General features: G+C 44.2%; 1 protein-coding gene across 5 annotated transcripts in view; it reads right to left on the reverse strand.

Annotated features, from left to right (window-relative positions):
• Window positions 1–4,852: 4,852 nt before the first annotated feature.
• The window catches only part of WEE1 (WEE1 G2 checkpoint kinase), a 29,872-nt gene continuing 6,952 nt past the window's right edge, over window positions 4,853–27,772 (reverse strand). For 3 of the 5 annotated variants that reach the window (XM_039537563.1, XM_039537561.1, XM_039537562.1), the window contains 10 exons: window positions 22,236–22,444; window positions 21,504–21,570; window positions 21,248–21,420; window positions 19,883–20,004; window positions 18,064–18,210; window positions 17,585–17,680; window positions 17,409–17,494; window positions 16,984–17,154; window positions 16,749–16,894; window positions 6,085–6,235 (listed from right to left, as the gene is read on the reverse strand). In XM_039537563.1, the coding sequence (XP_039393497.1) occupies window positions 6,085–6,235; window positions 16,749–16,894; window positions 16,984–17,154; window positions 17,409–17,494; window positions 17,585–17,680; window positions 18,064–18,210; window positions 19,883–20,004; window positions 21,248–21,420; window positions 21,504–21,570; window positions 22,236–22,420 (1,344 nt within the window). In that variant the 5' untranslated portion in view covers window positions 22,421–22,444. Of the gene's footprint in view, window positions 6,236–16,748; window positions 16,895–16,983; window positions 17,155–17,408; window positions 17,495–17,584; window positions 17,681–18,063; window positions 18,211–19,882; window positions 20,005–21,247; window positions 21,421–21,503; window positions 21,571–22,235; window positions 22,445–27,772 lie in introns of all 5 variants that reach the window. The other 2 variants (XM_039537559.1, XM_039537560.1) reach the window with 2 other exon arrangements.

Here is a 27,772-nt window from a genome sequence, read left to right on the forward strand (position 1 = left end):
CCAACAGGTTCAATGGCGTAGACTTCACTGTGGTCGTGCACCTTTCTGTTCTGGTGGAGGACCGCTCAGGCCAAATGCCCAGGTGCCGGCTGCCACGGTCATCCTACAAAAACAGTCAGGAATCACACAGCCCTAGTGAAGACGGTTGCCATCTCGGTGGAACCTCCAAATTGTCAAAGTTAGACTCAGGACTCACAGTTTGTCAGACCACTCTGTTTTATTAGCACAGCGCTCTGCTAATAACACCCAGATAATGTGAGCACCATGCAAGACACAAAACTATCTTATTTATACAGATAAAAGGGTGAGAACTTAACAAGGTAACAAAGGAAGCAGAATCAGATATGCATGCCTAGCCCAGGTAAACGTATCTTATTTCCTTACTAACTATTACCCATCTTCTGTTAATGTTTCGCCATTAGCACCATTGTTTATGCCTAATGTTTCTTTTCCTGGCACCTGTATTTCAACATTTCTTATTTCTGCTTAAAGGTACATACAACATTTCTTTAATCCATTCTTATTTTTACAATATAATTCATTCTACTTTCACACATGGGGGCATCCACTTGCCTTGGACTGTATGTTGGTTTAGGTGAGCGCCCCATCCGATCAGTGAGGCATTTGTTGTGATTTGTATGGGTGGTGGATCCGGTTTAAATGGGATGCTTGAGCAAATGTTTATTGGGTTTGCTCCACCATCGTAGTGAACACAGAATGTCCGGGGTCAGTGCGAGTCTTTTGTTTAGGCTGTTCTTTGGTGGAATATATACCGATCTTAGCCATCCTTGAAGGCAGCGCATGTGTAATCTGGCATGTTTTACAACAAAAAGAGTTGTAGGCAGGTGCTGCAGACACCAATGGGCTGTCTGAGACCAACAATATGAGGGAGGTCATTGCTGTGAATCAGAGCATTGGCAGTGATGCTTTGGCCTCCATTGAGTCTAGGTTCACTCCTATGAAGTCCAATTGTTGTACTGGAGTTAGGGTAGATTTCTTTTCAGTGATTTGTAGTCCTAGAGAGCGAAAGAGAGGTGCTTTATTGAGTAATGTGTCCTGTTTCTGGCAAGGTAGGGCCTTTGAGCAGGCAATCATCTAAATATGGGAATATCAATATTCTCTGTCTGCGCAAATGAGTAGCTACCATCGCTAGGGTTTTAGTAAAGACTTGTGGAGCCGTCTACAGCACGAATGGCAGTACTCCATATTGGAAGTGATCTTGTTCCACTGTGAATCATAGGAATCCTCTGTGAGCAGAACAGATGGTAATGTGAAAATACGCATTTAGTAGGTTGAGCTCTGACAACCAGTCCCCCTTTTCCAGCACAGGGATGATAAGAGTTCAGTGTGATCATTTTGAATCTGTGGGTATGGACAAATTTGTTGAGATTTCTGAGATCTAGTATGGGTCTCTAACCTCCGTTTTTCTTTTGAGTCAGGAAATAACAGGAATAAAATCCCTTCCCTCTGTGTTATGTTGGAACTTGTTCCACAACCCCTAACCGTAGAAGGTGATGTACTTCTTGTCTCAATAGGTGCTCATTAGAGGGGGGTCACTGAAGAGGGACAGGGAACGGGGCTGGTAGGAGGAATAGAGGTAAAGGGGATGATATAAGCCATTCGAATGATCTCTAAAACCCAGTGGCCTGTGGTGATAAGAGGCCCATATATGGTAAAATGGTTGAAACTGATGACCAAATATTTGGATTGTTCGTTCCACTGGCGCTGGTGATTGTCGGAGGTCAGTCAGAACCTCAACCATTGTTTCAAAATTGCAATTTGCTTCGTGGTGCTTGGGACGTCACAACCTGAGGTTGGTTAGGGCGATGTTTCTATGGTCTGGGCCTTCGTCTTTGATTGTCATATGGTCTCTGCTGGCGTTGCGACGTGCTGTCTCTGTTACTATTAGAGGGTTGGTATTTGCGTCTCCTGTTAGGCGATGTACAGATCCCTAGGGTCCTCAATGTGGCTCTAGAGTCCTTCATGGAATGGAGGAATTCATACATCTTAGTGGAGAAGACCTTGTCCCTGTCGAAGGGGAGGTCCTCTACTTTGGTCAGGAGTTCCCTTGGGATACCAGATGAGTGTAACCAGGATGCTCTATGCATGATGGCAGCTGTCGCTGTCATGCATTTTGCTGTGTCTGCCACACTGAGCAATGCCTGGAGCACTGTTCTAGCAATAAGTTGTCCCTCATTAAGGATGACATGGGATTGGTCCCTTTTTTCCTCTGGAATTTCCTGGAAAAAACATTCATTTTTGCATAATTGTCATGGTTGTAGTTAGCGAGTAACGCTGTGTAATTGGCTGTGCAGAAATGAAGGGTCACAGAAGAGTAAACTTTTCACCTCAGGACGTTTAATCTCTTCCAATTCTGGTCTTGTGGTGTGGATTTGAACCGAGAATGTTTACCCTGTCAGTTGACTGCATCGACCACTAAGGAGTTAGGTTATGGGAGGGGGAAAAAAAAGAAGTCCATGCCTTTATATGGCACATGGTATTTCCTGTCTGTACATTTATTGGTTGGTTTGCCACACAGTTTCTGCAGGTTCCAGGGTGTCATTTATGGGCAAAGCTATTTTTATCATGAACAAAGTGTGTAGGATTTGTGAGGAGTTGGTGTTGTGTCTCTGGTACCTCCTCAAGAAGAATATTTTGGCTCTGTGCCAGCCATCAGAATAACTCCTCAAAGTGTTTGAAGTAATCGGTGGTGGTTGTGGGAGGCGGGGGCATTACTGCCTTGTCGGGGGAAGAGGTGGTGTCAACAGGGAATGTTTTGTGTTCTGTGATCTCATCCCAGTCTTCCTCCACCCTCCTCTATTACCTCAGAAGGCTTGGGTACTGATGTCCTTGCAAAGTATATAGATTTTCTGTGAGAAGTAGTAGGTTTGTGGAATTGAGACCTGTAGAGGCTGCCCATGGGTACCATTGTGGCCATGGAATACGAAATGTCATGGGAGTGCTCACCAACCCATGGATGTGCAGGTGAGCAATGGGGGGTTTGTGCCTGGTGCTCTGTTCCCTGGGTCTATAATGAGATTCCTTACCTGCTGGGGAGGAGTGTCCAGATGAGAAAATGGCCTTCTTGTCATCCTCATCACTCCAAAAAGGGTGGAGCAGTGGGAGATTCTAGTTGGTCCAGTACCGTCAGTACCAGTGAGCAGCCAGTGCCAAGCAGTGGAGATCCGGGAGCAGAGGACACTTCTATATCAGACAAGTGCATGGGGAGAATCAGTGCCATCAACTTGAAACTATTTACATATTTGACATGAAGTCACCAAACAGTTTTGTCCAGCAAAAAGATGTTTGAGGCAAGATTTACAGAGTAGCCAGTGGCACACCCCTCCAATAGCTGTATTATTTAATTAGATACTTCTACCTAAATGTAAACAATATTTAATATTAATAATTTAGACAAGTGCTGGTAGCTAGTTGTAGTGCAGTGCTTTGGCAACTGTGCACATTAAAGTGACCTGTGTTCCTTCCTTAAATATCTCTGAATGAATCATTCTGAAGAGCGGCGCTGTTTGTTGCCAGCAAAATATTCCAAACAAAACAAACATTATTATGTCAAGACATTACATATTGCGGGCTCTAGCACTCAGTTTTCTTGGTGTCTACATGTCTGTTTTTTATAACTACACGTTTTTGTCCTAATGTAAAAATTCTGTTTTAAAGTTAGTCACTTGCAACAAGCCACTAATTAAAAATTTTTCATTCCAAGTACTTTTATAATCAGAATGTTATAAAGTGCATAAAGCAAAGGTGTATAATCTAACTATTGTGTTTTAAAATCCAGTACCAATCCAAATATGTTTTAAAATCCAATACCAAAGTTTGTATAAAATTTTAGAGTTTTATATAAAGACAGCTTCATTTGTTAAAAAAAGACACACATGATGTAATCCAGGATATGTATGCTGACACTTTTCTACTTTCCAGGTCCTACTCTTAAATTCAAACAAAATGAATATATGTTTATGCCTTTTAAAGACAAAAGTTGTCAAAGGTTTGTCATCTTATTGTTTGCATTAGAAAGTCAAGATTTCTGTATGCTGGTTTTCCTACAAAGGTACAGACAATTAAATAAATACAAGCATTTGCTGCTCGGACTGTGAAATCTGATTGTATAAAGCTAATTAGCTCTCAGATTTAAGAACTCTTCTTTGTTAAAACCTATTTAACCAAAACACCTAATAGACGAGATTGTTAAAGATAAATCGCCCATAACTCCTTAAAATTAAGGCAGTTTCAGAGTTGTCCAGAAAGACTTAGCATGGGGCGGTAAGCCTATTACCTTACCCTTAACAATACACATACAGAATACCCTCTTCTCTCCCCCTCCTTGCCACACCCCCCTTGGGATTGAGAGTCCTGTCTCACAAAGAATCCCATCCTACCTTTCATTCAACTATTCCCTTACCCTTCCCCCTGTCCTCCCCACCCAATTAACCTGAATGATTCACATTCATTCTTCCCCCCTAATTCATCAATTCTCATCCTTACCCCACTAGATCTACTACCTAAGAAGCAGCTCTTTAAAAATTGAAGTAATTACCTCAACACTTGTTGCTTGGACCAGCTTCACAGCTATAAAAGCCAATTCAGCCTCTCTCCATCCATCCTGGCTGCACATCTTACAGATGCTATTTCTCAAATTATAGTGGGTAGCAGAGAGGTGGACAGCATTGCTCTACTCCTCCCCTGTGGTAAGCATCCATAGCCATAGGCCCTCCTTAAGTGAGGCAGAACCATTGGAGTAGGCAGGCCACATCAGGACTAGCCATGACGTACTACAGTATAGATATTGTATTTACACAACTTTAAAGCCAAACAGATATTAGACACTGTATTAAGCTCAACCTTTGACTTTTAATATTCCAATTAAATACTAATACAAATAAGTGAAACACAAATGGGGAACATTGTTTAAATCAAAGTTAATGAGTAGAGACATGCCAGTAATAAACAAATTCCATTTTCAGCAATATCTGTCAGCTTATAACTAGTATCAGAAAAAGCGATTAGACAGCCAAATAGTATTCACTTCAGAACTTATACTGGAATAGATTCAATTCAGTCTTCTGGCATCCCAGACTACAGTTTAGTATAGTATACTATGAACAAGATCAAACAGTTATGTACATGAACATTGAACAGCCAAAATACTTACACTAAACTGCACAATTATGTACAGGTACTCAACAAAAATATGCAATAGCCATACAAACATGAAACTGAAGGGAGGGAGGGAAGAGGAAAATCCCCAACATTCAGAGAACTTTATTAAAAAATTACAAAAACATTAATATCTGAGACATTTAACAATTGCACTACACTAATACAAAGTTCAAATATAAAATTGGTGCATTTAGTTCACAATGCACTAGCTTTAAAGAAAAATGCTGCTTTCACTAAAGGCAGCTTAGATATTTTTCACATAATTGTTTTAACAGAAAGCCTATTAACACAACAATGATTGTTTTAATGCTACAGTTTACAGCAAGGACAAAAACTAAAATAGCAGCAGTTTCACACGGCATATACTTCCACAGGCTTATTTTTCCATGGTTTAAGTAACGCCTACAAAGTGCTCCCAGTTGAACAGGCAAGTAAAATTCACAATAAAAAGTTTCCTGACACCAGGTATATTGAATGGCCTTAAACCAGTCTCCTCAGCATTCCTTCCCTGTTCCAAGGGAAATCTAATTTCAATAAAGCCCTTTTAAGATTATATGGGGAAATATCTTTTGTTTACAATCTAGTAACACTAATAAGCAGCACACCACTATAGTGGTTAACCCTGGGATGGTGTAACATTTAACAGTGTAACTGAAAGGCTTATGGATTAACATCCAACATTTTCAATAGACCAGATATTAGAGTCCAATATCTCAACTGTTAATACAGCTAATTTGCTGTATATTGCAATTAAAAATCCTAGAAGTTATTTCTGTAAAACTAGAGACACTGATTGAAGACTGGGCAAGAAACCAGAAATTGAATTCTTCCTTCAACTCCTCAAAAATTCAATCCACTAAGAAGATCTCAGTCTCTCCTCAGGTTTTTTTTGGAATGGATATTTCAGTATATAGTAAGACTAACTGAGCGGTTCATTTTCTTTCCGATGAGTCGAGATGTTCTATTCTGTGTCGTAGATCTAGTTGCCATTCGATCAGTGAACAGTGCCCTCTCTTCTGCTGCAGCTTTTGCCATTTGTGCCTTCTTCAGTTCTCTGAAAGAGAAGAATCAAGAAATGTCCATCCAATATAAGACTCTTAATCAGTCTCAGGCCACAGCCTATCTGGATTTGCATAGGCAGCATGAAAACAATTTGCAGAACCACCTAGCTGATGTCTCCACTCATTTCAGGAGATAACAGGGAAAGTTCAGGATCCAGTTTTTGTATCACATCTGAATTGTCTTATTTGGAGAGAGAAACAGGAAGGAAGCTCCAGAACCACCTATATTGTTGATGCTCAAATAAAATACCCACAGATTTTTTTAAATGTATATGCAACTGTAAATCAGTAGCTATTAAAATCTTTAAAACATTTTTATAAATGCCAACACTCCCAAATATAGCTATGACAGTAAGTGCCACTACATACACAAAAGCTAAATAATAGAGTTAATTAACATAAGGGCCTTTTATTAACCTAATGAGGTGTGTCATTTCAACTGCTAGTTTGTCACCAATGATAACTAAGAACAAATTACTTCATTTTACTATGGAAAAGCGTAACCAAAAGAAACCCATAATACTGATGGTTAATTGGATTGGTGGAATAAAGAATGTATCTAATACTTCTTTGTACCCCAGTTAAAATAATACAGACTAGCAGTTAATTGCCAGTATGAGCTGACCTTAAAATGTCCACAACTAGCCAACTTTTAGAGTGCTAAGTGTAGAGACTTCATCCTCAAGACTAGCTACCCTTGTAAAGCTACCTTTGAAAGCTCTGCAGAAAAATTCAGACCACAAAGTGTTTTCTTTTCAATAGGCTGCCCCCCAGAAGAAAGGTATCAGTGACTAACAGCCCAAGAATGCTACCAAAGTTCTTTTCCTTCTATATGACAATATACGCACTATATCCTGGATCTCTCATTTGCTTAACATGTCCAACTTGAGTTGGCTACAAGACTGAAGGTATGGCTACACTGGCGAGTTGCAGCGCTGGAAAGCCCCCACCAGCGCTGCAATTAGTAAGTGGCCACACCTGCAGGGCACTTCCAGCGCTGCAACTCCCTGGCTGCAGCGCTGGCCGTACACCTCACTCAGCATGGGGAATAAGAATTCCAGCGCTGGTGCTGCAGCGCTGGTCATCAAGTGTGGCCACACACCAGCGCTGTGATTGGCCTCCAGGGTATGAGGATGTATCCCAGAATGCTTTTATAAATTACTCTTTGTTTTGTTATGAAGGAGCTCTGTTGCCGCTGCTGCTTATCTAAAAAACAAACAGAGCTCCTGTTTGCTGTGATCATTTGTACCTGGCTGTAAACAATCAAATGAGAGGCAGGCAGGGAGCGAATGAAACAGCGGGGAGTCGTGTTGGCTGCAGGCTGTTTGCAATTAAGAGTTAAGACTAAGGGGTCGGAAACATGTTCTGATTTTTCAAGGCAGGAAGCTAAACACACAGTGTTGGCTCCAAAAATCCCCTCTCTCTCTCCCCCCACTCCCTGTCACACTAGACCCCACTCCACCCCCCTCTTTTGAAAAGCACGTTGCGGCTACTTGAACGCTGGGATAGCTGCCCATAATGCATCACTCCCAACAGTGCTGCAAAACAGTGCTGCAAATGCTGCAAATGCGGCCACACACCAGCGCTGGTAGCTGTGAGTATGGCCACACACCAGCGCTGGCCCTGCACAGCTGGATGACCAGCGCTGCAAACTACCAGCGCTGCAAACCGTAAGTGTAGCCATACCCTGAGTTGAAGAGAGAACAGAAACTGCCATGCTGGATAGGACTGGTAGTCTGTCTCATATCTCATCTCTGACACTGACTAGTACCAAATGCTTTGGAAGCAGTTACAAACAAAAAATACACACACATACACCCCACAGTAGGTAGCTGTAGAATAACCTGACCATGGGGGGGGGGAGGGGGGGGGAAGAATCTATATTACATTAGTTAGGCCTATGCTATGAAGGATGAAGATTTCCAACTTCCTAAAAAGGTAACGAGTGTTTTTCACTATACATATAAAATGTCCAACGCTTTTGAACCTTGCTATGTTCTCAGCCTAAATGAGTTCCACAGGCTAACTGTGCATTGTGTGAAAGTACTTTTATCAGTTTTGCTGCATATCCCCATATTATTGTATTGCAAGAAAAAAAAATAGCAGCAGTGCTCCATCTACTTCTTCTATGCTATTTATTATTTTGTATATTTTATTATTTCCTTTGTTTAATCATTATCTTTCATACAAATTTTTCATGTCCCTAGTCATTACGTTCAACTACTGCCAACTCTCCTCTATTTCTGCTATATCCTCTTTGAGACAGGATGGAAAGAACTCAAATGCTCTAGCTCAGTGATTCTCAAACAGTGGGTCAGGACTCCAAAGTGAGTCACGACCCTGTTTTAATGGGGTAGCCAGGGCAGGTGTTAGCTTTGCTGCGGCCCCAGGCCAAAGCCCAAAGGCTTCAGCCCTGGGTGGTGTGGCTCAGGTTTCAGCTTCAGCCCTGGACAGCAGTGCTGAGTTTACACGCTCCCTGCCCAGGCTGAAGCCCTGGGGCATAGACTTTGTACCCCCCCCCCCCCCCGAGGGTGGCAGGGCTTGGAGCAGGCTCAGGCTTTGGTCACCCCCTCCTGGGGACATATAGTAATTTTTGTTGTCAGAAGGGGGTGGCGGTGCAATGAAGTTTGAGAACTGCTGGAGCTCAAACAAGATATATTCTTGATGCACAATTTCTATTGCTCAAATTACATAGGAGACCACACACACAAAAACGGTTACCCTTTTTGTAACTTGTTCTTCGAGATATGTTGTTCATGTCCATTCCAAGCAGGTGTGTTCGCACCACGTGCACGCCAGCCAGAAGATTTTTCCCTTAGCAGCATCCGTAGGGTCAGCCTTGGCGCCCCCTGGAGTGGCGCCTCCATGGCGCCCTATATAGGGGCCCGCCAACCCTCCACCCCCTCAGTTCCTTCTTGCCAGCACTCCGACAGAGGGGCAGGAGGGTGTGTATTGGAATGAACATGAACACCACATGTTGAAGAACAACAGTTACGAAAAGGTGGGTAACTTTTTTTCTTCGAGTGATTGTTCATGTCCATTCCAAGCAGGTGACTCACAAGCCTAAACCTAGGCAGTGGGGTTGGAGTTCACTGCAGATTGAAGCACTGTGTGGGCCGAAGGCTGCATCGTCTCTGGCCTGGTGCGTGATGGCATAGTGCGACGTAAATTTGTGGATTGAAGATCACATGGCAGCTCTGCATACTTCCTGTGTCGGGATCTGAGCCAGGAACGCTGCAGAGGAGGCCTGTGCCCTTGTGGAGTGAGCCGTGATCAGTGGGGCAGGGACCTAAGCCCGATGGTAGCATTCTCAGATGCAGATCGTGATCCATGAGGAGATATGCTGTGACGAGACTGGGAGTCCCCTCATCCTGTTGGCCACGGCAACAAAGAGCTGGGTTGATTTCCTGAACAGTTTGGTTCTTTCAATATAGAATGCTAGGGCCCTGCGGACATCCAGGGAATGCAGTCTATGCTCCGTGTCGGAGGAGTGTGGCTTTGGATAAAACACAGGGAGCAAAATATCTTGACCCATGTGGAATTGGGAAACTACCTTTGGAAGGAATGCTGGATGTGGCCTGAGTTGGACCTTGTCTTTATGGAAGACAATGTATGGGGGCTTGGATGTCAGCGCTCTGAGTTCCGAGTCCCTCCTGGCTGAGATGATAGCCACAAGGAATACGACCTTAAATGAGAGATATAGCAGAGACCATGAAGCCAGAGGCTCGAAGAGGGGCCCTGAGAGGGGGGAAAAGGACCAGATTGAGGTCCCAGGCTGGGGCTGGTTGTCAAATATGTGGAAACAGTCTGTCCAGGCCCTTGAGGAAGCGACCAACCAGTGGGTTCGCGAAAACTGAAGCACCTTGCTCTCCTGGGTGGAAAGCTAAGATGGCCGCCAAGTGGACCCAAACGAAAGAGAGGGAAAGTCCTAGCTGTCTTCAGATGAAGCAAGTAGCCCAGGATAAGAGGGATCGGGGTGAGCAATGGAGCCTGTCCCTGCTGTTCGGCCCAGATGGAGAAGGGTTTCCACTTAGCCATGTAAGTGGCCCTGGTAGAGGGTTTTCTGCTACCAAGATGAACTTGCCTGACCTGTTGAGAGCATTGCATCTCCACAGGGTTTAGCCATGTAGCATCCAGGCTGCGAGGTGGAGCGACTCCAGATTCAGGTGGCAGAGGTGGCCCCGATCCTGTGTGATCAAGTCTGGGAGCAGGGGCAGCATGAGGGGCGCCCGAGTGGACATATGCAGGAGCGACGTGTACCAGTATTGGCGCTATCAGGATGACACAAGTGTGATCCCTGCGGATCCTGAGGAGTACCCTGTGAACCATGGGAATCAGGGGAAAGGTGTAAAGCAGACCATCTTCCCAGGAGAGGAGGAAGGCATCCGTCAGAGACCCCGGACTGCAGCCCACGAGGGAGCAGAAATGTTGACACTTCTTGTTTTCTCTCAAGGCAAACAGGTCTATCTGGTGATAGCACCAGAAACGGAAAATTGAGCATACTACATTTCGGCAAAGGGACCACTCATGACCATGGAATGAGCGGCTGAGGATGTCTGCCAGCCCGTTCTGCACCCCCGGGAGGTAGGATGCTGTCAGGTGAATTGCGTTCCTCGCGTTATGGGACTTTTGCATACGGGCTTCCCGGCACAGAGGAGAGGAGCATGCACCCCCGTTTGTTGATATAGAACATTGCTGATATATTGTCTGTGAGGACTGAAATGCACCTGCCTGCCAGGTGAGATTTGAAGGTTAGGCATGCTAGAGGCACAGCTCGCAGCTCCCTGACGTTGATGTGCAAGGAGAGGTCCTCTGGTGACCACAGGCCTTGGGTCCTGAGATTCCCCAGATGTGCCCCCCTACCCCAGATCCGATGCATCTGTTACTAAGGATAGGGAGGGCTGGCGAAAGGTACCCCCACGCACACCACCTGCGGGTCAAGCCACCACTGGAGGGAATTGAGCACCGTTCGGGGAGCGTCACCACAGAGTCTAAGGCGTCCCTGGCTGACCGGTACACGGTCACCAACCAGGACTGGAGAGGGCACAGCCTGAGCCTGGCGTGGCTCACCACATAGGTGCACACCACCATGTGACTCAGTAACTTGAGGCAGTTTCTTGCTGTGGTGGACAGGACGCGTTGGAGACCAAGAATTATTTCGGACATGGACTGGAACCTGGACTCCGGTAGGTACGCTCGGGTGTGTGTTGAGTCCAGAACTGCCCCTATAAATTCTATCCTCTGGGAAGGAGATAGGGTAGACTTGGCCTCGTTCAGCAGGAGGCCGAGCTCGAGGAAGGTCCGTCTGATGAAGACCACCTGAGCCTCCCCCTGTGCCTTGGCATGGCCCTTGATGAGCCAATCGTCCAGGTAGGGGAACACCTGAATCACCTGCTTGCCCAGGAAGGCTGCCATGACTGCCATGCACTTTGTGAAAACCCTCGGGGCTGCTGACAGGCCGAAAGGCAGCACTGTGAACTGAAGATGGGCGTTGCCCACAACGAATCTGAAGTAACACCTGTGTTGGGGGATTATGGCAATATGAAAATATGCGTCCTTCAAGTCGAGGACAACATACCAATCCCCTGGATCCATGGAGGGAATGATAGAGGACAGGGAGATCATGCGGAACTTGAGCTTCTTTACAAACTTGTTTAGAGGCCGCAAGACCAGAATAGGTCTGAGGCCCCCTTTCGCCTTTGGTAATAGGAAATAACGGGAGAAGCCCCTGAGTTCCTGAGGAACTTCCTCCACTGCCCCTGCTGTGAGGAGGGACTACACTTCCTGAGTTAGAAGTTGCTCGTGAGAGGGGTCCCTGAAGAGGGACTGGAAGGAGGAGAACTGGATAGAATATCCCCTCTCTACCATGCGAAGCACCCAACTGTCCGATGTGATTCGGGACCAGGCACGACAGAACGGGGACAGACGTGACCCAAAGGTAGGGCTGGGAGGATTCAGAGTCCTGACCGGTAGGTCGTCCCCAACCGTACCATCAAATTGGGGGCCTAGGCCCTGATGATGGCCTTGTCTGGCTGGATGACTGGCCAGAGGGCTTGATGTTGGTGCCTCCTTCTGCCATTCCTGCCTCGTCTACGCCTGGAGTCCATGCAGTTCTGAGGCTGGTAAGGTCGTGGGGCCAGTTGCGGTCTGAACTGCCTGCGCTGGGTTACTGGGGTGTGCAAGCCCAGAGAGCGAAGGGTAGCTCTTCAGGCTATGTAACCTCTTGTCCGTCTTTTCGGAGAAGAGCATGGGCCCCTCGAAGGGGAGGTCCTGGATGGTCTGTTGAACCTCATGAGGAAGGCCCGAGACCTGAAGCCAGGCTCCCCACCTCATGACCAGGGCTGCCTGGAGGGAGGCTCGGGAGATCAACTTCCCCTCGTCAACCAGGGCCGAAACCTCTGTTCGCGATTACTGGGCAAGAAGTTCAGCGAACTTAGACAATGCCAAGCATGTACTGTGTCCATACTGGCTCACTATAGCCTGTTGGCTGGATACACGTAATTTCAGCCCCCCGTTGAATACACCTTTCTGCCAAACAGGTCCAACTTTTTGGCTTCGCTGTTCTTAGGTGTAGACCCTTGGAACCCGACGCTCCCTTTGGTTGGCCGCATCCACTACTAGAGAGAGTCCAGGGGAGGGTGGGTATAGAGGTGCTCGTGGCCCTTGGAGGGCACGAAGTAGCGCCTCTCTGTCTTTTTGGCCGTGGGGGCCAATGAAGCTGGTGTCTGCCACAAAGTGCAGGACGTGTCAGCTATCGTTTTGATCAATGGTAGGGCTACCCTGGATGGGCCCGAGGGGACTAGGATGTCCACTACCAGGTCCACGTCCACCTCGATCTCCTCCGCTTGGATCGGCTGCCCGCTTAAGTAGCTGCTGGAGCACCCGGTTGTCCTCTAGGGCTGGTGCTGTTGCAGTACCCGTGACCGCCTCATGCGGAGAGGAAGAGGACGCGATCACCTGCAGCGGGCCTTCCTCTGTACCGTCCATCTCTTCAGGGGCTTGTGGCACACAGTACTGCAGTTGCGTGGCGAGTGCAGATTCGAGATGCGGCACTGCAGCCGGTACCAGGGTCGACACCGAACGACGAGGCGTGCCGAAACCATGGCCCCCGTCGGTGCCGGTGTATGATTAGGGGGTGCTGGACTTAGTTGAGGCACACCCCTGCCGGATGGCGGTGCCAGTGGTAGAAGTATTTGTGCCAGAGCCACCGACGTCAAGGAGACCAATGCGGACCTGGAGCGAGGTCCGAACGCCTGTCTCACGGACTGATGGTAGGCCCAGGGAGTCCAGAACGGCTACTGGGAGGGAGGTTGCCACTGCTGCTGCCACTGCGGCGGGTAAGGTTGATGGCTCGCCTGCGAAGCCGACCTCCTGCTCCTCGATCTACTGGAGCAGTAGGACTCCGCCTCGGAGTCTGAGATCTCCGAATAGGAGGACCTAGGGGGAGCAGTACCCACTGTAGCCGGGGAGCGGTGCCAGAGAACGCTCTCTCTGCACTGGTGCCGCCGGGGTGGTGCAGGGCAGGGACCGAGGAGACATCGGGGGTCAGGCCACGGCCAGCGGCTCCTTGTGCCTGTGCGGAGAGGCCGCCACCAGGAGGCTTAACAAGTCAGAGGCCTCCTTGAACACCTCAGGTGTCGATGGGAGATGCACATCCTCGCTGAGGTCCGGGGATCTTGGCTGGTCCAGACTCGACCGCCCCCTCTTTGGTGCGGGAATCGACGGAGCAACGGGAGGATGAGTCTGTGGCCCGGCTTGTCCACTCGCACTCGTGGACAGTGTCGGCCTTTTAAGGTCCTGGTGGGGTGATCGTTCCCTCACCGGCCTCTTCTTTTTAGCGGGCCCCGGAGAAGATGAACAGTGCCTCACTGAGGCCGATTTTCTGTGTCCCGACTCCCTCCGGTGCCGGGATTTGGAGACTTTGGCCTGGGCCTCATGTCTTGATACCAGTGCCGGGGCACTGCGCACCGAAAAGGAAGTGCTGGGCGCCGGGTTGGCTGGCTCGGTGTTGCAAGGTGGTCGCAAGGCTGCCTCCATCAGGAGCACTTTGGAGTCTCTGCTCTCTGTCCTTAAGAGTCCTGGGACGGAAGCCCCTGCAGATATCGCACTGGTCTCTTTGGTGGCTCTCTCTGAGGCACCTTAAGCAGGAAGAGTGCGGGTCACTCTTCAGCATAAGCTTCCCGCAGTCCCTGCAGAGTTTAAACCCTGAGGACCAGGGCATGCCCCAGCGGGGCGACAGTTGTTGGGGGGGCTTCCCCCCAAAGTATTTGTCAACTATGTACAACTAACTCTAATTTAAATCTGAACTATATACACTGACAACGGGACACTGCTAATCTTGCCGTAAGAGCGAGCAAGGTTCCAGCTAGCTGTCACCGGTGATAAGAAGGAACTGAGGGGGTGGAGGGTCGGCGGGCCTCTATATAGGGCATCATGGAGGCGCCACTCTGGGGGGGGAGTGCCAAGGCCGAATCTACGGACACTGCTAAGGGGAAAAAAGTATTTCGGATGGCATGCACGCGGCGCGCACACCCCTGCTTGGAATGGATATGAACAATCACTCGAAGAACGATTGTAATGATCCTCTATGACTCTGAAGTCTAAATAACTGAACACATTCCAGGAGAGGGCATACCACAGATATTATATAATGACATAATTGCACCATTATTCTACACCCATTCTTTACACATCTTGATATTGTTGCCTTTTTTCATTACATTGTATATCAAGACTGAACTGTTTCTCCCCCAATTGTTCTAGTTAATGTAATCTGGTATTGTGTACAAATAGTTCAGACTAGGACTCCCAACACACATTACCTTGTTTGTCAAAATTACATTCCAAATGCCATTGTGTTATCCATCCACTTCGTTTTGTTAAGTTCCTCAGTGTCTTCTCATCAACTACCCTAAATATGTAATTTTCACACCTCAGTGCTTACCCTCTTTTCCAAACTATTTAATATACTAGTTGCTGCTCATGAGTCCTAATATTGACCTTTGGAGTACCCAACTCTTCACATTTCATTATGGTAAGTTAGCTATTTACTCCTACTCTTTGTTTTGTTTCTGCTCCAGAACAGTATTTTAAACTCTGACCCCATTAATACATTTTTTAAAAAAACGTAACCTCATGAAAGGTTCAAAGGTTTTTTTCCCCCCAAAAAGTCCAAGTAAATTATGTCAATTGACTCTTATCCACTTAAAGACACAAAGAATTGTAAACAGATCATTGAATACATTCAGCAGCCAGATCCCTTTGACTGCTGTTTCAGACATATACCTTTGATCCAGGACGTCCTAAAGGACAATGTCGCATTTAGCGGATAGATGAGTTCTTACATGCAGCAGAGGGAGCAGCCATGTACAGCATACACAGACTTCATGTCAATACTTGCAATAGCTATTAGTTATTTTGTCATGGCTATGTTAACATTGAGAGAAACCTTTAAAGAATATCAAGGACACCATAGGACTTCTGAGAAAAAGAAAAAGAAAAAGTTGCATCCAGGAGGGGTGAGGGAAGGATGTGAAAGACTACTAATATTTCTTATTACTGATAATACTTAGAGAAGTTTAGAACACCTCCTCTTTCATGCATACAGGCAAGTGGGGAGTCTCAGTGCTTAGAATTTGTCTTTCAACCAAAGCCTGCAGACTTCTAGATTTACTTCCTCCTTTCTGCAGTCAGAGTTATTCATCAGGAGACTGTATGAGAGTAACCAACCAAAAGAGCAAGTCTGCCTCTAGCTGTACCAACTGTGGCAAAGGCTAGAGGAAAAAAATGCAAGAGGGAATGGTGGAAGCATGAAAAATGGAAGGCATGGGAAAAAATGACGAAGGGCATCTATATTAATCGCAAACGATGCACAGAAACACAGCAATACCCCACACCTTAAGCTTTCCAGCCATTAGGCACAAAGAATTAAAGAAATAAGAGGTTCAAATGCTAACAGTCACCATAATTCTTCCATCTCCTGCCTATAATTTAGAGAATGACCTAACAGCCAGCTCAAAGGGATTAAGGAGGTTAATACTCTTCCTAAAGGGAATCTCAGTTTCTAAGCCACACTTACACACATCTTACTAAAATCCTTTGATTATTACAATTGAAAACTTGCCTAATGTGCTAGTCACTATTCATGCTATTTACATTTACATCAGTAAAAAACAAAAACAAATGAAGTGTCTTATGTTGATTCTCAATACTGCAACGATAATATCAAAATATTGCAAAGGAAATTTTTCTTTAAAAAACAATTAGTTTTTTTTAGATGTTATGCAAACATTGCTATTGTTCTTAGGTTTCTATGGTATATTTGGCCCCTTAGAGTTTCCTTAAAGGCTAAGTGTAGACTTAGGTTTAGTCCAAGTACAGTTACTGTGCTTTTACGTCCTATCTTTAATAATCTTAAAATTTGAAATAAGAATATGCATTTCATCACCCTAAAACACAAATTAGAAATATATTTATATCTGATATTCAAGGAACCTTTGCACTCACTTTTGCAACAGTGAATTTTTGAACTTCTCAGCATTCAGCTCTATACGAAGTTGTTCTGCACTCTTTTTGGCAGCAGACAGCAGCACTGAATGCTTGCCCAGAGCCACTGCTGTAGGTCTTCTCTCTGGATCTGGACTAATCATAACCTCGAAGAAAAGAGATTCATGTTTAAAAATACTACACTACTTACAGTATCAGAATAAGCAAGGAGCTATTTGCATACAACAATTCTTACTTTTAATAAATCCAATAATTCTTGAGAAAGAACTTGTGGTATTCTAGGCAGTTTTCCTTGTCGAATTTCATGCCATTGGTCTCCATTAGTTGGAAGTGGTTCAGCACCAGCAGCACACACAACAGTTAGAGCAAGAGCAAAAATATCAGCTTTCGGCAAGTGAGTATAGTTCTGCAAAGAAAAAAATTAAACTCTCTGTGAATACCCACACCAGAATAGAAACCGGACATACGACTGATTTGGAAATGGAGACATCCGAAGTATCTATCTTCTCACACTCCAAAAAGGTGAGCCATTTAGAACAACTCATGTTTTACAAATTTGAAATAGTTATTTCAACTTGGGGGTGGTTAAATAAAAAAACTGCAAACATCACGCAGACTTAAACCTTATTTTAGCTTCAATTAGCAAAACAATGCTGTTACCTCTTGTAAAACTTCATTTGCAAGAAAACGGCTATCTCCTTCCTCTACTTGTGGACTAGATACTCTAGTTACATGGCCAAGATCACCTACAAGGAATAGTTAAGGGGAAAAAGTTATTTTTCAGAAACCAAATTAATTATATCATTTGATCTTTAAGCGTGCAGTATTTTCCTTACCTATTTTAAATACAACTTTGTCAGAAGACCAGTCATCATCATCACCTTCCTCTGACATCATACTTGGAACTGATGTCCTAGATATGAAGATATTACCTGCAAAGAAGAAGAACTGTAAGGAACACAATTCCAGATCTAAGTTTTACCTCGTTTGATTTCTCAGACAACTGTATTTATAAAGAAACTGGTTTCATTCCCTAGAGTAAGAAACTAGAAAGCAGAAACCACCTCATGGGACAGAAGCCAATTTTTTGGCAAGTCAACAAACTTGGTTCCACAGAAAATGATGCAAAATAAACTTAAAGGAACTTTAATTATGCTAGCCAATTTTAAAATTGATCTCTCTGATGGTCTGAGTAGCAACACAGAATTTACAGTTATTGAAGTATGGCTGACTGCTTATTTTTCTGCGACAGACTAAACCATCTAAAGAAATTGTAAATATAACTTCAATATAGTACAGTAGTTTATATACTTACTAGGCTTTATATCCATGTGTACCAGTGACATTGAATGAATATACTTTAAGCCACGAGCCACTTGTAGTAACAGATCTTTCAGCTCGGGTTCAGTAAAATAGCGCATATTTCTGTAGTTTTCACTTATGGCATCAGCCAAACTGCCACCTAAAACAAAGCCAAAATATGTCAACTACCTTCCTCCACAAGTGTTTTATGTAAAATGAGTGAGGTTTCCCATATATCAGAGATTACCAAAACGTGGTTCATGGAGCACTGAACATTGCTGGTGGTCTAGAGAGACCTGGATGGTCACGTGGTATACCTCTTTCCCCTTATTCCCAGCTTCTACATTGAAATACATGTAAAGTAATGTAAGCAATCGCTGTAGTTGCCAGGGGATCCCAAGTGTGAAGAAACTGTTCCAAACATCCATGAATTGGGGGCCATGTCACCCATATAATCTGTATTAGAATGTTTTCTACAGCGTAAGAGCTTAGGAAGATATGGCCATGTTAATATTGTGGTGAAAGCCTCAATTTTTGGAACCTCCTGTTTTGGGACTAGAATGTAGGCTATAGAGAGGGCAAGAGTTCTGTGCAAGAGGAAAACCAAAAGGCACTGAATATCTAACCCTAAACCACAAAGGTGTAGATTTAGTCTATGCTGGTGAGATGACCCACACAGGAACAGTATAAAATTCAAATAAGGAAAACTGAGCATGCCCTCCTTAAGCATGACCTTTCTTGGATGCAGTCCACTTTCTCTTTGCATGGAGTCATTTAATCTAATTTTTTATTTTAAACTCATCTAAGGGACTTTGGTAAGACACCACAGAATTTTCCTGATAAAGTTCTTTAAGTTGGCTTTTTCACATTTACATCAGCTCATGGCACTGAGCCAAAAAGAGCTATCCCTACTGCTTTTGTAAGTGGAAGATAAATACACTTTGCACTAGCAGCACTTTTTGAAGAACTCTCTCAGATAAGAGTCTCTCTCTCTCTCTCCCTCCCCCCTCCATCTATAAAATGGGAAAGAAATCAAGTGATTTACTCATGGTCCCAAAACAATTTTGTACAGGAATATTCCTCAAATCTTTATACACAATATTCAGAGTCAACATACTTTGATATTAACATGAAAAGCAATATAGAAAGTTAGTTTAAAATCCAAGTCACTTCTAGTTTGTGACTTAGACCCAGCTGCTGATCCTGATGAAGGCTGAGCTATTCCATTAAAATGGGAGGGTGGGGGGTGGCCCACAGAACACCTGTTTCTCACCTGCCCCTTAAATAAAGGGTGACAGGAATTCTGATAGGGGAAGAGGGATTTTCTTTTTAGTTTAGTAGCAACATTTGTTTTATTGTGCTTCAGCATGTATGGGCCTACTGCTATAATGTCCAAAGTATATTAAAAAAATGTTTCCCCCATAAGGAATGCATTAATTTGCTTAGAAAAATGGTTTCTATGCACTGCAATATTTACTTTGTCAACCAGGGAGTAGTCAAACAGCCCCATGGCTCACCAATTGTTATGTGCCGGGGAGAAACCTTTTGCTGTGTCCTCTTTTACAGAGTTTTGTTTTATTGGAGTATTTTGTTTGATCAAATTTATTGATTTGGTTTTTAAATATATAAAGTGCTCTCTCCTACAAAAAAGGGACTGCACATACATGTAACTCCATCTCTTTCACATTTAGAAAAGAGTATCTCTTACACAACCAACCAGTGCCATCCACCCCAGGCTAATGCCATGAAAGACCTGCCAGTTCAAACCCTACAGGCAACTTTAGAAGACCTACGGTTCATAGCAAGGTGACTGATAACAGGTTTTTTCTTACCATTACAATACTCATTCTGTATAAGCATGTGATCATCTTCTGCCCAGGCAGAGTAGTATCTGACTACATGAGAATGCTGCCCCAAAACTGCATGTGCATAGACCTCTCTTAAAGCATTCTGCCTATTATAAATAAAAAAAAAAAACAAATATTTAGTGATAAACTTAGACTATTTCAGAATATCTAAATTTAGGTCTGCTGGAAGTTGCTACACACACACGCAATCGTTATACAGTGGTCACATGTCTTTAAGGCAGTAGCCATGTTAACACTGAGCCTGAAAAACAGGTATTCATCTGTCAATACTGCTTTGTTATCAAGCAACTTATCTAACACCATTCACCAATGAAAAGAAGAAACAATCCACCTTGCTATTATAAACTTAAGGCTGATGTCTTTTACAGATTTAATTGGGCAGTATCTGAAGTTATATTTTCATTGATGTCAGTGATTGAGTATTTAAGGTTTTTAAATAATTTATATTATACTATAAAAAGATTAACCACTGATAAAATACAAGCTTTTGTTGTACATCAGGTTGCATAGCTCCACTTCAAGAACAACTGAGACTTCACCACCGGGAGAGGCTAGAGAAGGGGCTGCAAATTCACTATGCTTTTAAAGCACCATTGACATCATTTCTAAAGGCCTGCCATTGAACAGTTTCAGAAAAGGCTCCTGATGATACAATTGTGGAACCTTTCTTTTGGTCAAAAGTTTAAAAGGGAACTAAACATTTATGCATTAGATGAAAGAGTTAAGATTGAAACATAAATTATGCTAGTGTTTGTTCACAAAGACTTCAGTATTGTGGATTTAACCATTCCCTTGAAGTGTTGTAAACTAAACAGCATTGTGCAAGTGCAAAAGAACCAGAAAAAGAAATTGGCCTGCTTAACGACTTTATCCTTCACTCAAACTGGACATGGAGCAATACTTAACATTTTGCATTTGTGTGAAGACTTCCCAGCAGGGATCACAAAGGGCTTTACAGACATCAGTGTAACATATGTACCATTAATGGAAGGCAGTATTATCCCTACTTTACAGATGACTAGAGCGATTTGCTCAAGATCATACAGAATCCCTGTGACAGAGCTGGGAAGAGAACCCAAGTCTCTCTTCCCACTTCACATAAACCACAACACTACCCTTTAACTTCAGAAAGGCTGATGAAAAGTTAGTTTTAGATTTCTATTTTAAGGTATTAGCTGTAAAGCAGATAAACACTTGCAAACTTAGATTCATCTTGAAAGTCTCATTTTAAGGCGTACAACGGAACACTTCATATGGGAGAAGCAAAAAAAAGTAAAAAGGCAACCAAGACTTAGTATCTAGCTTTTAGTAAAAAAAACACATACTTACTCATCAACTGAGCCAGCTAAGGGCTTCTTGGACCGTTTTATAGCATAGATACAGCCATCAAGCCTTTTTACACATTTAAACACGGAACCAAATTCTCCAGACCCAATCTTCTCCAATTCATGAAATTCTGTTTCATACCGCGACTTCATATTACTTTCTGTTATTGTGATCCGCTGCAGTGATTAAAAAGGGGAAAGTAAGACTTAGGTCTGCAGATACACACTACTAATTAAACACAAAGCTGTAAGTTTGTTACCTTGGCAGGTCTGATAGTTTCATCTTCAAGCTCTCCGTCACTCGCTTCCATGTCCTCCCCACAAGAGCTGAAAGTTACATTCATAATATATTAATTTATTGAATAAGTAAGTCTTGATGATCTTAAAGACAGACAATAAGAATTCCAAATCTTACATTCTACCAAGGCCAAGCTAATGGAAAACCAAACCAAAAAGTCTGGAATGTGAAATCACACAAGGTAATACCCACCTACAAAATTTAGCTCTCTTGCATATATTTTCCTGTTTCTAGGAGATTAAAAACTGCTGCAGCTGATGCCCACTGCTAAATGTCCACCCTATCGCCTCCCCTTTCTGGTTTCTATCTAGCAGAATCAAGACAAACATTACTACTTGATTTTGTCCAGTTTCCCATCCCAACTCAAATCCGTGTCTGGACAGTATGGTTCACCTATTAATTCTTCTCCTAATCCAAGGATTCACTAAACCGATTTTACCTTCCATTTGACAAAAATCCCACTGCAGATTATGGTCATGCACATCACACTGTACCCCAGCGCAACCCAGAAAATATATTTCTGGCTGTCATTCACTTTGAAGATACCTATTGCTATTAAATAGAATGTACATTTTGGATCTGTTGATTTTAGGGAAATAATTAACTAGAGATTTCCGAGGAAATTTAGCAATACAATGTTTTTGTAAACAACTAAAAATGGTTAAAATAAGATTGATAAAGAAGTATGAGTTACTCATTCCAATGCGTTCTCTTTCTTCTACGACACTGTCCAGATGAAGTCTGAAGGAACAGCGAGTCTGGAGTAAAGGGATTAATGTTCACATGTGGTGTCCGTCTCATAACAGCATCCCGCTTTTCTGACTTCCCAACATTCATGAAGAGGGATCCTACACGGAGTTTAACTGAACTGGAGCCCATTCCTTGAGCTTTGGAAAGCAAACTCTACAAAAAACAAAAAGGCTCATCAGTACCTTAGGGTTTGGCTACACTTGCAGCTGTACAGCGCTGGGAGTTAAAGCTGTCTTTGTACAGCTGTGTAGGGAAAGCGCTGCAGTGTGGCCACATTTGCAGCGGTGTTGGGAGTGGTGCATTATGGGCAGCTATCCCAACGTTCAAGTGGCTGCAACGTGCTTTTCAAAAAGGGGGGGGGGGGGGTGGAGTGTGACAGGGAGCGTGGGGGAGGGGGGAGAGAGAGAGGGGATTTTTGGAGCCAACACTGTGTCAGCTCCCTGCCTTGCAAATTCCAACCACTTCCACCACCCCTCATTCACTCAAATGCAAATAGCCTTCAGACCAGATAAGCAGCTGCTCCGATGGACTCCCTCCCCTCCCCCCGCCGTGCTGTTTGTCTCCTCAAGCAAACACTAGCTGTGGACATTCATCCCCCTGCCTGCCTCATTCACAGCAAACAGGAGCTGTGTTTGTTTTTTAGATAAGCAGCTCCGGGAGCCCCGAGTTCACAACAAAACAAAGAGAGGCATCATAACAAAACAATGAGTTCATTAGTTAGAAGCATTATGGGAAAATTCCGGAGGTCAGTTACACCGTAGTAAGATTAATCACTGTTTACACTGGCACTCCAGTGCTGCAGTCGTTATTCCCCAGGCTGAGGTGGAGTACATCCAGCACTGTAGCCAGGGAGATACAGCGCTGTACGTGCCTTGCCAGTGTGGACGGGGAGTAAGTTACAGCGCTGTAAAGCCACTACCGGTGCTGCAACTCTCCAGTGTAGCCAAGCCCTCAGACACTCATAACTAGGACCCTACCAAATTCACGGCCATGAAAAACATGTCACGGACTGTGAAATCTGGTCTTTTATCCTATACAGGTTTCACGGGGAAGACTAGCATTCTCAAACTAGGGGTCACAAGGCTGTGGGGAGAGGGGTCACAGTATTGCCACCTTTACTTCTGCACTGCCTTCAGAGCTGGGCAGCTGGAGAGCGACATATGCTGGCCTCCCACCCAGCTCTGAAGGCATCACCACAGCCAGCAGCAGTGCAGAAATAAAGGTGCCAATACCATATCATGTCTGAACTGCTGCTGGTGGCAGCACTGCCTTCAGAGCTGGGGTCCTAGTCAGCAGCCACAGAGCTTCCTGGAGCTAGGGGATGTTCCTGGATATGGATCTGACCCAGCCCCGGGAGTAGCCCATGCAGGAGAAGAGGAAGTCCATTCCCTCACCAACCCAGCCAGGACCAGCAGCTGGAGCCTGGCATACAGTAGGAGCCCTCGGCCAGGGCACCACCAGCACTGCCCATCCCCTGGCTCTGTGCCCATCGTTCTGGCGCTCAGGAGTTAAAGGGGCCTTGGGCTGCTGTGTGTGGAGACGGGTGTGTGACCACAGAGACCTGCCCCATAACCACAGCACCTTGGGTGGTTGCCCACTCGTAAAGCCGGCCTTGCCCTCCCTCCACCCTAAGGCCCTCCCATACCATGCCAACTCTCTTCCGCGCTGCTGCTGGTGGTAGTGCTGCCTTCAGAGCTGGGTGCCTGGCCAGCAGCCACTGTTAACTGGCCACCCAGCTCTGAAGACAGTGCCGCCGCCAGAAGCACAGAAGGGTGGCAAAACTGACACACACCCCCCATGATCCGCTTTTGGGTGGCTCCCCCAGTTATAACACTGTGAAATTTCAGATTTAAGTATCTGAAGCCCTGATGATTTGTTTATTTATTAAAAATCCTATGACTGTGAAATTGACCAAAATTGACGGTGAATTTGGTAGGGCCCTACTCATAACTGGGCACATTTGGCTAGGTTTTCCAGAAAGTTGTTATTAATGATGACTGCTGTTTAATCAGCATAAAATTGGCACAAGATCTGCTTAACAGGAATGAATTTGTCCAATGTAAATCACTTGGGTATGAATTTTTATGCTTTAGTATGACATAGCAATTGCCAGAATAAAGATAAACACTAACATTTTAATCTTTTTTTTTTTTTAAAGTCTGGCAAGAAAAGGTGGTCACTTTTTAGTCAGGAAAAGACCATACATAAGGATGGAACAATTAACACGATTCTCTTTCAACAGAAAGACCATGAAGCATGACTATATATAACCACGCTGAACTCTAATCCACTAAACACTAAATTACCACACATTATTGGCTCAGCTACACAGCAGCACAATAAAGCCTTGTTATGACTTGCCTATAAAATTCTCATTCTTCTACCTTCTATAAAAAAGTTAGTCCCTATAAATAGAAGATTGGGGTACTAGTGCTCAGTTCCACACTGATGGGGCACTAGAAATGCACAAAATATATGGTGTCCTCTCAATATTCAGAATTGAAAAGTTCATATTATACACAGATACTGTAACAGAATTTACTTCAATCCAAGAGAGGTTTTCACAGTGAAGAAAGGTCACCTATTGAAAATGAAGTAAAACCACTCTCTCCATAACCCCAAACCTACTATTTCTGGAAGCCAAGGGCAACCTCCCGATCACATATGTTCATCAAGCCTCCTTTGGAGGGAAGAAGTGGGAAAATGAAAGACTGGACAATAGATTATAGCCAAGCTGCCAGGGCTTCATCCAGTGCCTGTCATGACCTGCAATCCCTAGTATTGACCTGGGCAGGCACATGCTTTCTCACTCTCTCATTCTGAGGGTATGGCTACACTTACTAATTGCAGCGCTGGAAAGCCTCCACCAGCGCTGCAACTCGCAAGTGTCCACACCTGCAGGGCACATCCAGCGCTGCAACTCCCTGGCTGCAGCGCTGGCCGTACACCTGGCTCAGCATGGGGAATAAAGATTGCAGCGCTGGTCATCAAGTGTGGCTACACACCAGCGCTGTTATTGGCCTCCAGGGTATTAGCAGATATCCCAGAATGCTTTTATAAATTACTCTCTTTGTTTTGTTATGCAGCCTCTCCTCTCTTTGTTTTGTTGTGAACTCGGAGCTCCGTAGCTCCATTGATCCCGGAGCTGCTTATCTACAAACACAGCTCCTGTTTGCTGTGATCAATCTGTGAACAATCAAATGAGATGAGGCAGGCAGGGAGTGAGTGTTTGCTTGACAGAAACGGGGCAGAGGGGAGAGAGGGAGTCTGTTGGCTGCAGGCTGTTTGCAGTTAAGAGTTAAGGGTAAGGGATCAGGAACATGTTCTGATTTTTCGAGGCAGGAAGGTAACACACAGTGTTGGCTCCAAAAATCCACTCTCTCTCTCTCGCCCGCTCCCTGTCACACTACGGCCCACCCCACCCCCCTCTTTTGAAAAGCACGTTGCTGCCACTTGAATGCTGGGATAGCTGCCCATAATGCATCACTCCCAACAGCGCTGCAAATGTGGCCACACACCAGCGCTGGTAGCTGTGAGCGTGGCCACACACCAGCGCTGGCCCTGCACAGCTGGACGACCAGCGCTGCAACTACCAGCGCTGCAACTACCAGCGCTGCAGATTTGTAAGTGTAGCCATACCCTGAGTTTTCAAATGCATCAGAGTTCAATGGCATATACCACCCACAAAGCAAGTTTCCTGTTGTATTTGATACAAGCAAGTATTGACATTTAAGTCACACTTACATGCTATGTAATCACATTAATTACGATTGATCTCCTGTTACCATTTTCAGAGTAAAAGTATTTTTCCAAGTGTACTTTTATCAACAATTAATAAATCAAGTAAGACTATTTACCTTTAATTACTTACATACATTAGTTTTCAGCACAGAAAGTTAAAAGACTAGCCAATTCCATACTTATATAGTACATTTCCAAATAAATACAGTTTTCCAATTTCCATGTATTCAAGCAGCAACAGCTTGTTTGGCAGTCTGGCATGGGAATAATTGTTTTAAGTATGAAACAGCTTACATATTCCTTTGAAACTGGTCATATTTCAGCAGTCCCAAGTCCCTCTAGCCATTTGTAGTTTGTAAGTTCTATGTCTTCCCTCCTCACCCCCCAAACAAAGTTTTGCTCAGGCATCAAATACCCACAAAACAGAAACAATGGAAATAAACTACATGATGCTGTCAAACAAACATGCAGACAAACTGATAGAACATTTAAACACATCAACAGATAAAATTCAGACAACCATGACTGAAAAGTTGAGTGTGTCTTCAAAATACATGTCAACAGCAGCGTTTAGAAGTACTGGAAATATGCCTATTACTCCTACAACTTGTTTTACAAAACCTAATTTTTTAAAAATTCCACATTGGATTGAACTGGGTCAATTTAACAGCTCATACATATTTACAATGACAATGTAATCAAAGTAAGCTGACAAAATTCAATTACTGAACTACAATTTTAAGATCAAAAAGTGAGACTGGAAAACTCTTCTGCTGTTTAATAAAATAGTGGCAAACCAACAGGCTGATCACCTACTTTAAAGTATGAATTTAAAAAAAGTACCAAACAAACCAGATTCATCTGTTACATAATCTTAACGGACAATTTGTGGGCAGGACCTGCAAAAGATGCCAACTTTTTTTTGTTACAGGCTAACCAAGTATGTTATGTAACGATTGCTCTAGAATTGGCAGTGGTGCTGGAAACACAGATGATAACTTTGTTTTTAATCCCAGGCACAGAGGAATGAAATGGGCTATTATGTTTTGTTTGTTTGTGTTTAGGTTCCCTGCATCAGCTATCCTCTGTTGGTGCAATTCTATATTTAAGGAGCCAGATGCTGCTGGAAGAGTTTGTAAAGCACCATTTTCTGTTCCAGTTCACTCCTTACACTTAAAAGGAAACAGACCTATCATTTCCCTTACAAACTATATTATACAGAGTGTGTTTGTAGCCAGGTCCATCCCAGGATATTAGAGAGAAAGGTGGGTGAGATGTCTTTTATTGAACTAACTTTTATTGGTGAGAGAGACCAAGCTTTCCAGCTACACAGAACTCCTCTTCAGGTCTGGGAAAGGTACTCTGAGCATCACAGCTAAATGCAAGGTGGTGGATAGGATTGTTTAGCTTTAAATAGTTAACACATATTCAAGGTAGAATAGTTCTTTAGAACAATCCTTTCCACTTTGCATTTAGCTCAGAGTACCTTTCCCAGACCTGAAGAGGAGCTCTGTGTGGCTAGAAAGCTTCTCTCTCTCTCTCTCTCTCTCACCAACAGAAGTTGGTCCAATAAAGGGTATTACCTTGCCCACCTTATCTTTCTACTGAGTATTGTTAGTCCATATTGCAAATCTACCAAACAAGTGGAAGTGTAATGCAAATCTATTAATACTTCTAACCCACCACCCTCCTGACATCCAACATTTTGTGTCTGCCAATAACATTGCTCTTCCAGTAAAT

The sequence above is a fragment of the Mauremys reevesii genome, linkage group 4, assembly GCF_016161935.1.
Source record: "Mauremys reevesii isolate NIE-2019 linkage group 4, ASM1616193v1, whole genome shotgun sequence".
Taxonomy (NCBI): domain Eukaryota; kingdom Metazoa; phylum Chordata; order Testudines; family Geoemydidae; genus Mauremys; species Mauremys reevesii.